General features: G+C 49.1%; 1 protein-coding gene and 1 long non-coding RNA gene across 5 annotated transcripts in view; both read right to left on the bottom strand.

Annotated features, from left to right (window-relative positions):
• The window catches only part of SNTB1 (syntrophin beta 1), a 251,180-nt gene extending 235,411 nt beyond the window's left edge, over nt 1–15,769 (bottom strand). For 3 of the 4 annotated variants that reach the window (XM_086335685.1, XM_086335688.1, XM_086335687.1), the window contains exon 1: nt 15,107–15,769. In XM_086335685.1, the coding sequence (XP_086191811.1) occupies nt 15,107–15,623 (517 nt within the window). In that variant the 5' untranslated portion in view covers nt 15,624–15,769. Of the gene's footprint in view, nt 1–14,121; nt 14,315–15,106 lie in introns of those variants that run through there. The other variant, XM_086335686.1, reaches the window with a different exon arrangement.
• Nucleotides 15,770–16,429: 660 nt separating this feature from the next.
• LOC147358922 (uncharacterized) lies at nt 16,430–16,942 on the bottom strand. Its single transcript, XR_015140399.1, has 2 exons — nt 16,828–16,942; nt 16,430–16,607 (listed from the first exon to the last, which is right to left on the bottom strand). It is a non-coding gene; the product is annotated as an uncharacterized LOC147358922 (long non-coding RNA).
• Nucleotides 16,943–17,044: the final 102 nt, after the last annotated feature.

Genomic DNA, 17,044 nt, shown 5'->3' with positions numbered 1-17,044 from the left:
TGAGATTCATCCTTTAAAATTGTTCCAGATCATCTTTCCAGGCCTTATGGACATTTTCAAAGAAAATATGACTTAATTCAGGACTTGAAACACTTAAAAAGTTATATTCATTGTTTCCTCTGACAAATGCAGACTGATAAGCATACTGGGGACACAGTCTCCTGTCATTTCATAATTACTGAGGCAAAGATAAATTTGTAGAGAGTATATTTTCCGGCAGAATGAGAAATAATGATTCAGGGACACCTATAATTGAAAATGAAATGTACTCACATAAAAATTGTAGTGTTCAAAAAACCTGAAAACCACTAAATCCATTTCAAAATTTTGTTTCCCAAGTGTTAGATGGATTAGGATAGAGCACCTGGGTTTGTTAATTTAAGTCCCTCTTTCAGCCAGGGATTGATACAATGAAGACCTGTGACATGGAGACACTGTTGAATAGTTGTTTATCCAACACGTGTACATTATTTGGGCTTCTCTAATGGCTCAGTGGTAAAGAATCCACCTGCCAATGCTGGAGACACAGGTTCAATCCCTGGGTCGGGAAGATCCCCTGGAGAAGGAAATGGCAACCCACTCTAGCATTCCTGCCTGGGAAATCCCATGGACAGAGGAGCCTGGTGGGCTACAGTCCACGGGGTTGCAAAAGAGTCAGACACGACTTAACAACTAAACACCACTACCGACAGCGTACCTTACTGAGCCACTGATAAATCTCACCAACCAAAGCTGCTTGTTTCTTAGTTTTACCCAAGTCTTGCTGTGTTAGGGCCATGGCTAATGACCAGCAGACAACTGTCAATGAGTCAGTGCTGTTCAGTTCACTGAATCTTTTACGGTGGATCAGGCCTGATCTCTTACGATCATTTAGTCTAGTGCAGGAGAGCAAATATATCATAATAATAATCAACACCCTTCGGTACTCTGATACAACACAGGGTGCTGAACGCTGTACCTAGGTCTATATTCACTCTCTCAATTCTCCTGTCAGCCCCATGAAGTGCCACTGTCACCCCAGGTGAGCCACGGGAAAACTGGGCTCTAGACAGGGGGGACTGCTGTCCAAGGTCACACACCTGGTCTGTCCACTTTGTTCGTGGAGAATCTACTTTGGTCTGTCACTCTGAGATTCAGTAGTTCCTTGTCACCATAACAGGAGTGGTAGGTCAAAAGAGGGTATGATGTTCATGTCATTTGTGCACTCTAAAGTGTAAATAAAGGAAAATCAACCCACAAGATCCAGAGACAAAACATAAAAAAGTCTTCCATCCGACAATAAGCGCCTAAGCTGCCCACCTTAGGACGAACGAGATCAACCCAGTTCACCACGAGCTCCACCACTCCTGACTGTCTTAAGACTACAGTTAATGAGCAGGTATTTTGGGCCAGTGGTTCTCAGCCCTGAATGTACATTAAAATCACCTGGGGAGCCTATAAACTGACTAATATCCAAGATAAATCTCTGACTAATTAAAATCAGGATCCCTTATGGAGGGATCCAGACATGAGCATTTTTAAAGCTTCCTTAAATAGGAAAGTATGCAGAGTACATCATGAGAAACGCTGGGCTGGAAGAGCACAAGCTGGAATCAAGATTGCCAGGAGAAATATCAATAACCTCAGATATGCAGATGACACCACCCTTATGGAAGAAAGTTAAAAAGCCTCTTGATGAAAGTGAAAGAGGAGAGTGAAAAGGTTGGCTTAAAGCTCAACATTCAGAAAACTAAGACCATGGCATCTGGTCCCATCACTTCATGGCAAATAGATGGGGAAACAGTGGAAACAGTGTCAGACTTTATTTTTGGGGGCTCCAAAATCACTGCAGATGGTGACTGCAGCCATGAAATTAAAAGACGCTTACTCCTTGGAAGGAAAGTTATGACCAACCTAGACAGCATATTGAAAAGCAGAGACATTACTTTGCCAACAAAGGTCTGTCTAGTCGAGGCTAGGGTTTTTCCAGTGGTCATGTATGGATGTGAGAGTTGGACTGTGAAGAAAGCTGAGAGCTGAAGAATTGATGCTTTTGAACTGTGGTGTTGGAGAAGACTGTTGAGAGTCCCTTGGACTGCAAGGAGATCCAACCAGTCCATTCTTAAGGAGATCAGTCCTGGGTGTGCTTTGGAAGGAATGATGCTAAAGCTGAAACTCCAGTACTTTGGCCACTTCATGCGAAGAGTTGACTCATTGGAAAAGACTCTGATGCTGGGAGGGATTGGGGGCAGGAGGAGAAGGGGACGACAGAGGATGAGATGGCTGGATGGCATCACCGACTTGATGGATGTGAGTTTGAGTGAACTCTAGGAGTTGGTGATGGACGGGGAGGCCAGGCTTGCTGAGATTCATGGGGTGGCAAAGTCGGACACGACTGAGCAACTGAACTGAACTGAACTGAAGTGTCTCTACACTTAGGAGAAGGTGATGGCAACCCACTCCAGTGTTCTTGCCTGGAGAATCCCAGGGACGGAGGAGCCTGGTAGGCTGCCGTCTATGGGGTCACACAGAGTTGGACACAACTGAGGTGACTTAGCAGTAGCAGCAAGTTTCTCTAACATTGGGCTTCCCATGTGGCTCCACAGTAAAAACAAAAACAAACAAACAAAAAACCTGCCAATGCAAGAGACGCAGGAGACATGAGTTCGATCCCTGGGTTGGGAAGATCCCCTGGAGGGGGAAATGGCACCCCACTCCAGAATTCTTGCCTGGAAAAAAAAAATCCCTTGAACAGAGGAGCCTGGGGGGGCTACAGTCCCTGCACAAAGAGTTGGAATGACTGACTTAGTCCGCAAGCAAATGTCTGTAACACATGGGCAAGTTTGAGAACGACTGTTAGGCTGTACACCAGTGGTGATTCTGCCCTCCAAGGGACACCGGGTGATGTATGGAGGCAGTTTGTCATTACAAGCAGGGACGGAGGATGCCACTTGCAGCCAGTGGGTGGAGGCCAGAGATGCTGCAAACGTTCTACGTTACAAAGGACTGATCCAGTCCACAATGTCAGTGGCACTGAGGGTGAGAAACGCAACGCTCCACTTTGGTTCAGTTGATCTAACTTGTGTACAACCTACTTGCAGGGGCTGTGCAGTCAACTAAGTAGAACTGCACATCTCTCCGCTAACCTCACGTCTCTCCGCTAACCTCACATCTCTCCGCTAACCTCTGCGCACAGAAGTGAAGGACCAGGTGAAGGTGGCCCAGGCTGCCTCACAGTGTGCTCAATCTTGACTGTGTCTGAACCAGCCCTTCTGAGAGATTTGGGATGGAAATCTTCATCATGCTTTCTTATGAACACTTCAAATCAGGAAATGAGACTCCAATGAAGCCCAAGTTGATATACCATGCCTTCTCCAAAGCAGTGAATGGCACCTCAGTGAATACTTGCAGTTCTCTCCCTGGAGGGCATCTTTTGGGCAGCAGGTACTGGTGACCCTCCCCCTGGAGTAGGGAACGGCTATCCTCTCCAGCATTCTTGCCTGGAGAATCCTGTGGACAGAGGAGCCTGGCGGGCCGCAGTCCATGGGGTCGCAAGGAGTCGGATGGAACTGAAGCAGCTTAGCACGCACGCGCTGCTGACCCTCACAGAGACAGCAGCAAGAGTATCAGAGAGGTAATACCCCCAGCAGGCAACCTTAATGAAAAGATGAGTTGGTAAAATAAGTTTTACTCCTTTCCTCACCTCTCATGGGACCCAGTACATTCCAGAGTGGCTAATGCTCACAGTGGGGCCCTTCTGGGTTCATTTCCATCATCATCTTACATTCCCACTCTACAACCAGTGTTTTCTGGGGTTCTATCCCAAATAAAATTCTTATACTGAGATGTTCATCTGAGGTTCTGCTTCTAGGGAACACAAAAATGAAACAAATCTCGAAACACGTGACACTATCAGATACGAATGACACTGGAAAATGAAGTGGACAGAAAGGTACACAGAGAGATCAGAGTCAATAATGGTGCAAAAATATACCTTCAAAAAACCACTATTCACAGACTCATAGAGAACAGCCAAGTCACTGCATCCACAAAACAAGAGGATGCTATAGATATAAAAAGAACGAACAATGAGACCAAGAAAATGTGCTGGAACTTAGCAACAGAGCAGATAAACTTTCTAAAGATTCAACACAAGAGCTGTAGATACAAATCTAGTAACTGACCGTGAAAATGAACAAACACGGCACAGAACAGCAATCAGAGGGAAAGGTAACGACAAAGATTAGCTTCTTGCTGGGTCAGTACAGAGGGTCCTGTATCCAGCCACCAGGATCTGCACCCTGAGGCACTGACACCAGAGGAGAGGAACTGCCGGACACAACACCAGAGCGAGTTCCAGAACCGGAGCAACAGAGCCTTCAGACCATAGGCCCCAATCCACTCAGCAAACGGCCCCCTAAATGTCTCAGTTGTTTTTTCTTCATGACATTCCCAGGCACAAAGAAATACCCAACAATCTGATTTACTAAGTAGCTAAGTCCTAACAACATAGTACATCTTTGAAAAAAATGAAAGGGTGAGTCGCTCGGTCATGTCTGACTGTCTGTGACCCCATGGACATAAGCCCGACAGGCTCCTCTGTCCATGGGATACTCCAGGCAAGAATACTGGAGTCATTCCCTTCTCCAAGAGATCTTCCCGACCCAGGGATTGAACCCAGATCTCCTGCATTGCAGGTAGATTCTTTACCATCTGAACCTTCAGGGAAGCCCCCAGTGCATCTTTATGTCCTGAAAAATTAGCGTTTGTTGGGCACTATGCAACTTCTCAAGCCTTGAAATCATATTGGATACTGCTGCCTCTGTTTTCTGTTCCACACTACTTTTCACTTAGCACTTATTTTAATGTCTTATCATAGCAATTGCAGAAAATCCATCTTTGCAAAGATACTGACATCACTGAAGGAATGTAGCAATTTAACGTTGAAACTCCCTTTACTGGTCTGCCTGGTGTACAACAGATGCTGCTGCCTTCCTTGAAACTTTAAAATGTTCCACACGGTGTCCTGGTGACTCACTGGTGCACCCTGTGGAACCTTGGTAGTTTGGGAACTACCGCTCTGGTCTGTTGCTGCTGCTAAGTCACTTCAGTCATGTCCAACTCTGTGGGACCCCATAGACCACAGCCCACCAGGCTCCCCCGTCCCTGGGATTCTCCAGGCAAGAACACTGGAGTGGGTTGCCATTTCCTTCTCCAATGCATCAAAGTGAAAAGTGAAAGTGAAGTCGCTCAGTCGTGCCCGACTCTTAGTGACCCCATGGACTGTTGGTGTCCGTTAAAGTGCTTAGAAGAATGATTACCAAAAGCCTCACACCTTGTCAAGTTACTCTACACAACTGAGACTATCAGAAATAAAAAAGAAATATTAAGACTTTCCAGAGATAAGAAATAGTTCACACATGAGAAAAAGAGAAGGAGAATGGCATGAGACCAGCGAGAAAAGAGACCAAAGACATTACCACGTGTTTGCTTCCCAAACGCCCTTTCTCAGAAAGCTGCTGAAGACTGTGCTCCAGCAAAACTGGGGAGTGAACAGTGGAGGTGATGTTTGACCAGGAGAGCAGGGGAAAGCTGAGGACAGCCCGGGGAGGATGGCCACAGCCAGGCCAAGATGGAGCCGCCAGAGCGGCAGGGCTCCAGGAGCAAAACAAGCAGAACGGGTGGATTATTTGATATGTGTGAACATTTCAAAAAATTATTGCTAGAAATTTGACACGTTAGTGCTGCATTCAGAAAAAAAAATTGAGCTAGGCATAAGAAAACAAAGCAAATGGAAAAAAAAGAGAAAAACTGTTAGTATTAATAACCGCAAGAATCCTGATCATAGAATACTACTTAACTCGAAAATAGAGCAATACGGACATCATTCTAATTTTATATACATAAACCAATATAGTCAGTAATGGCTAAATTTGATATATCAAGAAATAGCAGTATAGGCATATTATTCAGAATATTAGAATACGTATTCTAGTATGTAAAAATATGTATCCCGTATTTTAAATAGTCTGCCCATAATACTGCTATTAGAATATTCTAAATAATATGCCTACATTGCGATATATTCTAATATTCTGGGGAACAGGAGAGAAGATATGAGGGAGGGTAGGTGAAGGAATGCTATAAACATGAATTATTTTGACTTAGAAAAATTCTAAAAATGAAGTAGAGAACAGAGCAAAAAAGAAAAGCCATTAACTTGATCTTCTACGCAGACGAAAGGGTGTTGCAGACGAAAGTGCATGAGGCGCAGGGCCCCAAAGAACCATTTAATTCCTGGGTTTTCCGTTCCCCTCTCCTGTGTGGTCCTCCCGGGCACGTCACCTCTTCTGGGAAGCACTCCTTTCCACCTCATATGGACTTAGTACCTTCAGATATTCCGTAAGTTCTGTTACAAGATTTCCTCCTTTGCAATTTATATGCTTATAGAACTTACCTGTAATTTATATAAATGCAGTTTATTACTCTACACCTGTCTCTCCCTCCAGGCTGTTCCATTTTAGAAGAGCAGGAATTTCATTTCATTCCTCTATAGATTTTTGCTTCAATCTACCAACAAGGTCCACCTTACTAACCATCCTAAGACAAATGGTTTTCTTCCTTCGTTTCTGCTTTGGTTGCACCGGGTCTCTGCCGCAGCGTGCGAGCTCTCTCTCTCGGCAGCGCTGGGCTCCTCTGGTCGCAGGGGCTCCACAGGGTCTCTTTAGTTGCAGCACCGGCTGCACGGAGGGGCTTGGCTCCCCGACCAGGGATCGAATAGACCCACACCCCCTGCATCGGAAGGTGGATTCTTAGCCACTGGACCACCAGGAAAGTACCGAAAAATTATTTTAATAACTAGTTGTATAGCAATGTTACACCGTAACTCGCAATTCAAACTGCCTCCCCTTTTCTTCCTTCTTCTTCATATTTTATCATCTCTGAATTGGGGAATGGCCTTAAAGTTTCTGAAGGCCTGGATGGAAACCAAGTTCTTACATAGAGTATTCATAATTTTTCCTCTCATTCATCAAGGGCCCTCCCAATCTGAGGACACTTTAGATTATCTATCTGCCTAAGTACTTGTTAACATTCACACTGACATTCTAAATTTAGATCTAAATATTTATTAGAACCAACTTGCAATTCAGGGCTTCCCTCGTGGTTCAGCAGTAAACAATTCACCTGCCAATGCCAGAGATGCAGGTTCCATCCCTGAGTCGGGAGGATCCCCTGGAGAAGGGCACGGCGATCCACTGCAGTACTCTTGCCTGGGAAATTCCATGGACAGAGGAGCATGGTGGGCTATAGTCCATGGAGTCACAAAGAATTGGACATGACTTAGTGACTAAACAGCAACAGAACTTGCAATCAGAATCACAGGGGATGTGTTTTTCCCTCTTTCTACCACTACCAAGTTTGAAATGAGTTCCTTTGTTGTCCCTATCTGTGTGATGGCTTAATTTTCATTTAACCCTGCACTGAAGGGATAACATTTTGGTGTCCCAATTTTAAGCAGGTATCCTGTAAGACTCCCCATCTTAGTTTTTCTTTCCTAAGGATACATAAATTTATCTTCCACTGGATGGTCTCTTGGATTCCACAAAATACAGTACTAAATAACAAAATAATAAAAAAAGACTAAAGTATATTTTTATTTAGTAACAGTTACATATTTTACATTTTAAAATAAAAACACGGGTTTCTTTGGGCTAATAAGATTTTGGCATTCCTATAATTACTAGAAAAATTTTCAGAGTTTTGAATTTTGCTTTTTTGGTTAAATCCTTATTTGCCTACTATCCCTTCACAAAACACTTTTCTTCATGTTCCTGCATATCAGCATTTTAAGACACAGTTCACATTTTTCCACTAAAAACCACAGCAGCCTACGCTGTGGTTTGGTTGAAGGAAAATATCTGAGGTGACTAAAAATCATCAGTGAAACACAGTCTTGTGGGATCGTAACTCACCCCACATGGCAAACGAACTCCGCTAGGCCATCTCTTACATCAGCCAGTTTCTTAGCAGGGTAAATCCCAAACTGTCCCCTGTGCCTGCATTACAGAACCCACGATTGAACCCTCTATCCAGAAACAAGACTTAGCTAAGCATGAGATCTGACATACTGTACGGTCAGTCATCATTTAGTGCAGACTACGTTCCAGGCAATGAGCTAACCACTTCACACAGGCAATCACTCCACTCCTCACGATGAACCTACTAATTGAGAAACTGAGGCTTGTCGTTAAATACCTTGTACAAGATCACAAGCTAGAAAGCGGTTGCGTGCAAATTTAAGCCCAGACAGAATACATCTAAAGCCTACTCTCTAAACCACTGCTTTTTACCTCTTTGAGGGAAAAAAAAAATTTGCAACAGGAAGAAACAAGGGCAGTCTGAAAGCAATGCAAACAAAGTGGACATGTCAGTTGCAGCATCCTCAGCAACTGCTGAACTTCAGTCACAGCCGCCTGCATCTGTGCACATGCTGACACTTCAGTCCACAGAGGGGAGCAGCAGTCTCGAAAAGTACTGAGCTCGAGTATGGGGCATCCTTTTAATTTCCGTGATAGCCATGACTAATCATGAGCTTTTCCATCTGGCCTATTTCGTGCTGGGGATGGGGCTCATTTGCGTGGGTCTGTTTGGACATTTACTTCCGGTGCACGTTACATATTTTCTCATAAGTCTCACTCTGCAGGCCAGAGCCAAAGGCAAGTGCTATTACAGATCAAAGCCAGCGAAGTGGGTAATGAGGTTTGGTGCATAAAACACGTTATAAACGTGGGGGGAAATTCTGGCTTTTCTTTAACATTAACTGCTTTGAAATGCATCATCTGAAGTAGAATTCTCAGTAGCCCACAGGCTGCCAGAGAGGAACTTCCCCTCCACACGGACCACCGGTAGCCTTGGTTAGATGTGTTTCACAAATGTAGACCCTGTGCAATGAGCTATTTTTAACACATACTCCAGGGTATGTGTTAAAATGCACCACTGAACGAGAGGAGCACCCCTCGCCCAGCAGAAAGAAGGAACTAAAAGGTCAGCTTCACTTAAGGAATATGGTCTGAATCCTCAGACTGATACACAAGCTTAAAAAAGAGACAATTAAAATATCTAAGCAGACAGTTTTCACCTCCTCCAGTAGAACGTGTTCTTACTTATTTGGACATGGAGGTCCCTGAGCCACAGAGGGGCAAAGGCACAGTGGTTCTAAATATAGCATGAAAAGGATAACTGCCCTTTTCCACCACTTGTGAAGTCATGTCTGGCCCCTCTTTTGTTAACTGTCTTTCAAGGCTGGTCTATGTTAAGTAAGTGCTTCCTGGGTTTATAAAGTCCTTTCTTCACCCCTCTTCTCTACAGGGAAAGGTTCGGTTTCCTTATCAGATGCCAAATGTTTATCGCCGTGGTCTAACAGCATGAATGCTGGAGGATGGGAGTTGTAAAAAAGGGTCATTGATACGTCCCCAAATTCCTTCTCTCTCTCCCTCCTTCCTTCTGCCTGTCCTGCCATTTCTTCCTCCCTAACACATTCTAACAGCTTAACATATGCCAGGTGCATGCATGGATGCTCAGTCGCTCAGTCGTGTCCAATTCTTTGCGACCCCATGGACTGTAGCCCACCAGGCTCCTCTGTCTGTGGGATTCTCCAGGCAAGAATACTGGAGTGGGTTGCTGTTTCCTCCTCCAGGGCATCTTCCTGGCCCAGAGACTGAACCTGAGTCTCTTCCATCTTCTGTATTGGCAGGCGAATTCTATACTACTGCACCCCCTGGGGAGCCCAGTGTATGCCAGGTACTACTGCTTTATGTCCTGGAGTAAAAATCACCCTATTTGTCTTACTAATCTCCACTGCTTCACACGCACGTATGTTAAGTTGCCTCAGTTGTGTCTGACTTTGCAACCCTATGGATGGTAGCCCCCCAGGCTCCTCTGTCCATGGGCTTCTCGAGGCAAGAATACTGGAGTGGGTTGCCATGCCCTCCTCCAGGGGATCTTCCCGACTCAGAGATCAAACTTGAGTCTCATGTCTCCTGCATTGACAGGGGGATTCTTTACCACTAGCACCAGCTGGGAAGCCCTCCAAGTACTGCACAATCAGCCTTTAATGCCCTACCTCACTGCTTACTGCAAGAAGAAGCCACGTCTTATTCCTCTGAGGCTTCTCTTAGTCCCTGCATGATATCTTGGGCTGGTGTCAGTGTGCAGCAGAAAAGCTGATGGAGTGTTAGATAACCTGATTTCCAGCTCCATCACTGACAAAGTAACCTGGGACCAGTCACCCAACCCTGGCATTTCCATCTCCTCCTGTACAAAAGGGGAATTACAACAGCTGTCCACTCATCCACAAAGGGGTGACCTGGAGACAAAATCATAATGCATGTGAAGCCCCTCTACAAACCTAAGTCCTGCTCAGGGAGGTGCCCCCAAGTATAGCTCAGGATCAGGTGCCCACATCGTAGGGCAGCTGGGTGGGCGCAGGGGGCCACTCACCTCACTAGTCTCGCCAACTTCATGCTAGAAGCATGCTTGAGGGAGTGAGCTTATGGAAATATGAAACCAAGTGTGACATTTCCCTGCCTTAAACACTTCACCCTCAGAATGAAATCCAACTCTAACAAGCCCTACCAGCCTTGACCCTGCTCGATCCTCTCATCTTTTCTCACTCCTGCCCCTCAGCAAGGTCTAAAGGGTACATTCTTCCCACTCAGACTCAGCTACAGCTGACAACCAAGCTCTTTTTTGGGCTGAGGCACTGGCCTTCCACTAGCCCAAGGGGGGTTCAGCTTCCCTTCCCATGGGCAACCACCGCAGCCCATAAAGCCCTTTGAAGTTCACATCTTCATCCAGTTCTGAGGCCATACGCCAGCAAACTAGCCACCCTTCTCCTGCACCCCTTCTCCCTGTCCGCTGCCCCCAGCACTGCATAAAGTGGTGGCGAAAGTGACATTTCAGCGACTCTCCACACCAAGCACTCCTGGGGTGGCACTGAGGAAGCAGCTTTGAGCGACAGGGTGAATGTCAACAACTGTCTCTGACGTTCTCGCTTGAGTCTCCAGTTTTCGGGTTCAGTTCCACGGGAGACTTTTGCACTCAAGGATAATTCTGCCCACCCCTCACCTCCACTCTCAGAACATTCTACACTCCTTGATCTCAACAAATTCTGAAGAAACTGACTTTATTGTTGCTTCAGCTACAAACAAGTTGATATAGTTCAAATTATGATTTTACTATTAATATAAGGGCAACCCCCCCACCCCCCACCCTCCACCCAAAGCTTCCAAAGGCATTTGTGCAGGTGTGCCCTGCCCTACTCCAGAGCGTGCGCTCCTGGAGTCATGGGGCACAACATCACACGGCTGGACGCAGGGTCCCTGTTCTCCACTCCCTAAAAAGGGAAATGAGTCTGTAGTGTGGAGATTTCTGATCTTAACTTTGATGCACGTTTGGTTTGACACTGACTTAACTGGCATAGTTTATTCACTATTTAAAGTCTGAATTGCAGTTTAGTCTCTTTGCTCACCATGTGCCCAACAATGGAGGCTCCATCACATTGCAAACTTGGGCCATATCGCGGCAGATCCCTCTTGACAGCCAGACACTTGGTGATTAAGTTGGGGCTCACTGTCTATTCCTGCCTCTCCCTCTGGGTGGCCGCACAATGACCGTTTCCGGTCCGTGGCCGCCGCCTGATGTCAGCACGCGAGGAGCGCGAAGAGCATCTTGAGTCTAATAACTGATGACACTTCCACTGACTCAAGCAGACAGCTGAAGCAGAAGTCAGTATCAGTCTCACCTTGAGCTTTTAAGTCTGACAGACCTGGGTATTTTCTGTTAGTTGAAGCAAATAACCTGTTATCTATCAACCTCAGTTTCCATTCAGTAAAATTAGCAACAGTAGCACTAGCCTCAAAGAGTTACTCAAAGTGTAACAGCAACAACGGTAACAAATGCAGGTTGCATATATTAAGTCCTCAAGAGCTGTGAGCTGTTGCTGTGATTCCTTTTGCCCAGAGCAATGGTCTCCTAAGGTTACAGTTCTATAGTACAAGAAAAATAAAAAATAAAATAAAAATTTAAAAATATAAGCTCTAGTAGAGGAATAGGGAAAGTCTGTTCCTTAGAAGGGACAAGTTCATCTTCATTTGAATTATAGAAATAATTAAGCACAGCAAGCATTTGATATATGCCCCCTGCTTCCTTTAAGAAAATGCTCAGAGTGCTCTTCCTTATAGCAGCCCAGTAAATAAACATTTATTTATTCTCATTTTTCAGAAGACACTGAGGCTCGGGGAGGTTAAGATCCTTCTACGACAGAATCTAAGACTAGAATGCAGGCACTGAAATTTGCTGGGCTTCATTTCAGAAGAAATGTAGCCCTTGATTACATTACTAGTGGTACAGCCCTCTGTGCCATTAGTAGATGGACAGAGGAGCCTGGGGGGCTATAGTCCACGGGGTTGCAAAGAGTTGATGTGACTGATCGAGGCACACACACACACCATTAGTACAGGCAGTGAGTTTCCACTAGGGGGCACACGTCATGAAATGAGCGGTTGTATCAGCATTCGTTGAAGAACTCAACTAGTCTCCATCTGCTCCCTCAAAAAACAAACCAGAAAAAGCAATCTAAGTAAAAAAAAAAAGTATTTGCCATATAAATATATATTTAATGCAGCTCCCTTAGCCCTCGCATCCAACTAGATTACATCAGCACAGTCTTTCCTATGTAGAAATTCTGGAATCCAGATGGCATTTCCGTGCAGGAGCAGTGGACAGGTGAGTTTTAAAAGCCCTTCTGGTGGTTCTGGTAAGTCCCTTCAGCTGAGAACCCTGTACTAGTACTAGCCAAGCTACAAGAGAGAAGTTGTGTGCTATTTGATTTGATGATACATGACCCACCTCATTTAGGATCAATACTCTCAGAAGAAGAGATACTGTTTTGGTGGGGAGGAAGTTTCTGGTTTATCTTAATAGCAGTTGATTTCTGAACACTCAGGCTTAGAATAAGACTGCTGCCCAAACAAAGTCCAGGTGGGTCTTGTCCAGGAAGCCCACAAGTCTCCCCCTAAAGCTCCTGCCTGTAACACATAACAATCTGTTGTAAGACTGTTACATTTAGAGGTTGTTACAAAACTCACTTTTCAGTTGCCGCACCAAAAAAAGTCAGACAACTGCTTGAATTATTTTCTTGACTAAATTTATTTTTAACTCCCAGAATCATATTTTCTTCTTCTTCAGGGGAGAGGTAGATTTTTAAATTTATTTCTTTGCTAAGTCACTATTCACTAAATTGAAACGGAGGGAGAATAAAACAAAAAACATAATCAAGAGCAGTGCCTGAAATAGAAATGACCTGCCTTTGTGCCCCCTGATATTCTGCTGTAATATTGCAAGCCGAGCAGGTGTCCAGCCGTTTATAGTCCAAACTACACTTGCTCCAGATTCCACCTGCCCCTTGTCACACAAGCCAACACACACTTGAATCAAGAAACTTTTTCTGTTTACTTATGTTAATAATCAAGCCAAAGCAAACAGCCTTCCACTTTCTGGATCCCGCGTAGCAATTAAATATGAAGACATCGCAAATACTCTACACAAATAAGGGTTATGGGGACCTTCTGTATTCTAGGCCAGGAACCATGGACCAGAGTTGCATCAGCTGTGACAGGGAAGAGCAGTTGGTTTCCAAACTTCAAACTTTCTCGGTTTCACAGGTCGCACTGCAACTTCATCGGTGAGCAGGAAATCGACTCAAGTTCTTAATTTAGGACTTAAATCAACCACCAGTTTACAAGGTCTCAGTTGAAACATTCTGTTTCAATGGCCATGGTTTCATTTATTCATTTACTCAGCAGGCATGACATGGAGCTCAAGGGAGAGGACCCACAATCAAATAAAAGACCCCAGACAACTCAGTCTACAGTGTGGGGGCAGCTGGCTAAACAGACACGTACATGTCACACAAAGAGGTACGTACTCCGCAGCTGAGCGACAGACAGGACACGGAGGGAGAGAAGGGAGCGCAGTTGTGGCAGGAAAGACGTCCACCCCCTCAGCGCCCCCACCGCCCCTCTTCCGCACAGACGGACACACAGCCACACCAGGACACACGCCGCAGACCATCCTACTCACACTCCGTAACCGGGGGAACGGGGCCTTCAGGTTTCAAGAGAGGAGGTGCTAAGACACTTCACGAGCAGGGGAAACTGTTTACAAACGTAAAGTTGTTTCCACACCACTCCGAGGGGATGCAGGGGAAACATGGGGAAAACTCAGGCAGGAAAAAACACTCCACCGGCCCTCCACCCAGAGCGACCTGGAATCCAGACCGACCGGCCAGGCACCTGGCAGCAGAAGCAAACTTCTGCGTAAAGCTGCAGCACACCTCCCAGCCTCGGCACGACTCGCCAGAAGCCCCGTTTCCAATTTGGAAGGAGGGAAGCCGGGAAGGGTGGTGGGAGTGTTGGCATTCACACGTGGCCCCCTCTCTCGGGCCCCTGTGAGACTCAAACCCCCACCGCCTTTTTTACGCCCGGCTGCCCAGGCTTCTGAGAGAAAATCGTGCCCGAGCAGAGTCGCGGTCACTCGGTGAGCCGGCTCCGTAACGTGGCCGTGAACCCCTCACCGCCAGCTTCACCTGCAGCCCCTACACGACACCGGGATTTCGCGCGGATAAAAACGAGGCAAAGTGCAGGCCGCCCCCGGTCCTCTGCCGGGCAATGGGTAGGGGCTCAAGAAAGCTCGCTCGCCCGGCCCTTCCCTCCAGCCCTGCCAGGCCAACGCCCAGGACGACCCTGGGGTGGAGACGAGTTGCCCCCAGGAGGATAGAAGTTGTCACAACTCCGCGCGCTGCGGCCTCCGGAGAGCGGCTGCAGGCGAGGGGCGTGCAGACGCGGGGAGGCGGGGGGGAGGTAGAGGGGGGCGCGCTCCCCGGGGCGCGTGCGGACGGGGCGGGGGGGTGGGGTTGGGTGGTGGGTGGAGAGGGGTGGGGCGGAGGGGCGGAGGGGGTGCGCACCCAGAGCCGCCCGCGCCGCGATGGCCCCCGGGGGGCGTGCGGACGGGGCGGGGGGGTGGGGTGTTGGGGGAGCTCCCCGCCCGCCCCGCGCCGGTCCCTCACCTTCCAGCAGCACCTCGCGGCCCGCGCGCTTCAGCGCCTGCACCGCCTCATCGTGGGTGGCGTCGCGCAGGTCGGCGCCGTTCACCGAGAGGATGGCGTCGCCCACGTAGAGCGCCTGGGTCTGGTCGGCCGCCAGCCCCTTGAAGATCTTGCTGATGAGGATGGGCATCTTGTTCTCCTTGCCGCCCTTGATGCTGATGCCCAGCCCGCCCAGCTCCTGCTTCAGCACCTTCACGCCGCGCTTCTGGCTGCACACGGCCTCGGGCACCCGCTCGGGCGGGTCGGTGAAGGCGGTGCGGACCCCGGCGGCCGCCTCCGCGGGGCCCGCGCCCCGGCGGGACGAGGCTCCGGCGGCCGCCCCGAGGCCGTTGGCCGCGCCGTCCTCGCAGCTCAGCAGCAGGGCGTCCTCGCCCAAGTTCACCAGAACTTTGTGCCAGCGGTCCCGCACCAGAACTTCCAGCAGCCCGCTGCGCGGCGCGCGGCCGCCCCCGCCGGCCGGCCCCGCAGCTACCGCCATCTTTCCGGCATTCTCCAACGCGCGCCCGCGGGGCAAAGTGCGGGGGGCCGCGCGGGGAGCGACGAGCGCGCCGGGGGAAAGCCGCGAGGGCCGCGCGGGGATCGACGAGCGCGCCTGCGGGGAGGACGCGGCTCCGCTCCGGACTCGCCGAGCCGCCCCGCGCGAGCTGGCGGCCGCTCTCGGGCCGGCCCCCGGCCTGATCTGGGCGGGGTGGAGCGACCTAAAAGGAGAGACGGAACAGGAGGGGAGGAAAGAGCCAGCTGCAAAAGCCCGACCGAGGGGGCGGGACGGCTGCGCGCCGGGCGGGGACCGGCGGGGACGGGCGGGGCCGCGGCCGCTCACCTGTCCAGGCGCCACCGCCCCCCGCGCGCGCGAGCCGCCCCGGGGGGCCCCACGCCGTCCCCGGGACCCCACGCAGCCCCGGCCCTCTCGTCTCCCCGCCCCGCCCCAGGGACCCCACCCCGCTCCAAGGGACCCCACGCAGCCCCGGCCCTCTCGTCTCCCCGCCCTGCCCCGGGGACCCCACCCCGCTCCAGGGACCCCACGCCCTCTCCGGGACCCCGCCCCGCCCCGAGGACCCCCACCCTGCCCCGGGGACCCCCCTTCCGCGGGCGCGCGCCGCCTCGCGCGGTCTGGGTGTCCGGCGCCCGTCCTCCCTCCCCCACGGGCGCTCCCAAGCCCCCGCCCCCCTCACACCCTCTGCCCGATCGCCCCTCAGTCTGAACCTCAGCCGAGTCTAGATTGAAGCCTCCTCGCTTCCGCCTCTTGCCCAGGTCTTACCTGTCTCTCCTCTCCGCCGGGACGCCCAGGTGGACTCAGAGGCCCCGGGTTCCCCGAGAGTCACGAGGGAAAGGCTGGCCCGTGAATCCCAAGTGAAACGTCAGCACAACTCGAGTGCGGGACACCGTCTTTAAAGGCAGGACATCTTTGCGCCGGGTCTTGGGAGACGTGTCTCAGGCCCCAGGGACAGATGCTCTTCCAGTCCTAGCGGAATATATGCACTCTGCTTCTGACCTATCTCCCTACCCGCCACGCCACCCCAAATGCTTCCTGTGACTTTCTTTATCCCGAAGATCCAATAGAGAAAGTCCATCTTAAAGAACGCAGTTGCAATGGATTGTGTCTCCAAAGTTTCTTTATGGGTGACTTATTTGCAGCTTAAGCTGCGTTTTTCCTGGGATGAGACATTATAATCCCTGGTTACCTTCTCAGTGGTAAGGTAAGCACTGGAAATGCCAATGCAACCCTTAGATGAATCTTTCAGAACCAGCCTAGTTCCTGAAACTCCTCAAGTTCTCCTCCACCCGACAGCAGGCCTCACGGAGCTCTGGAAGCGTTTCACATTTCCCAGTTATTAATACCTCCCTTCCCCACTTCTCTGTGCCCTCTCTCCAAAAACAAACAAAAAATTCACCAATCCC

The sequence above is a fragment of the Bos grunniens genome, chromosome 14 (genome assembly GCF_055505025.1).
Source record: "Bos grunniens cultivar Pamir isolate PY7600 chromosome 14, Bosgru_T2T1.0, whole genome shotgun sequence".
Lineage (NCBI taxonomy): Eukaryota > Metazoa > Chordata > Mammalia > Artiodactyla > Bovidae > Bos > Bos grunniens.
The sequence above is the reverse complement of the archived record's forward strand: the minus strand, read 5'-3'. Positions and strand labels throughout refer to the sequence as shown.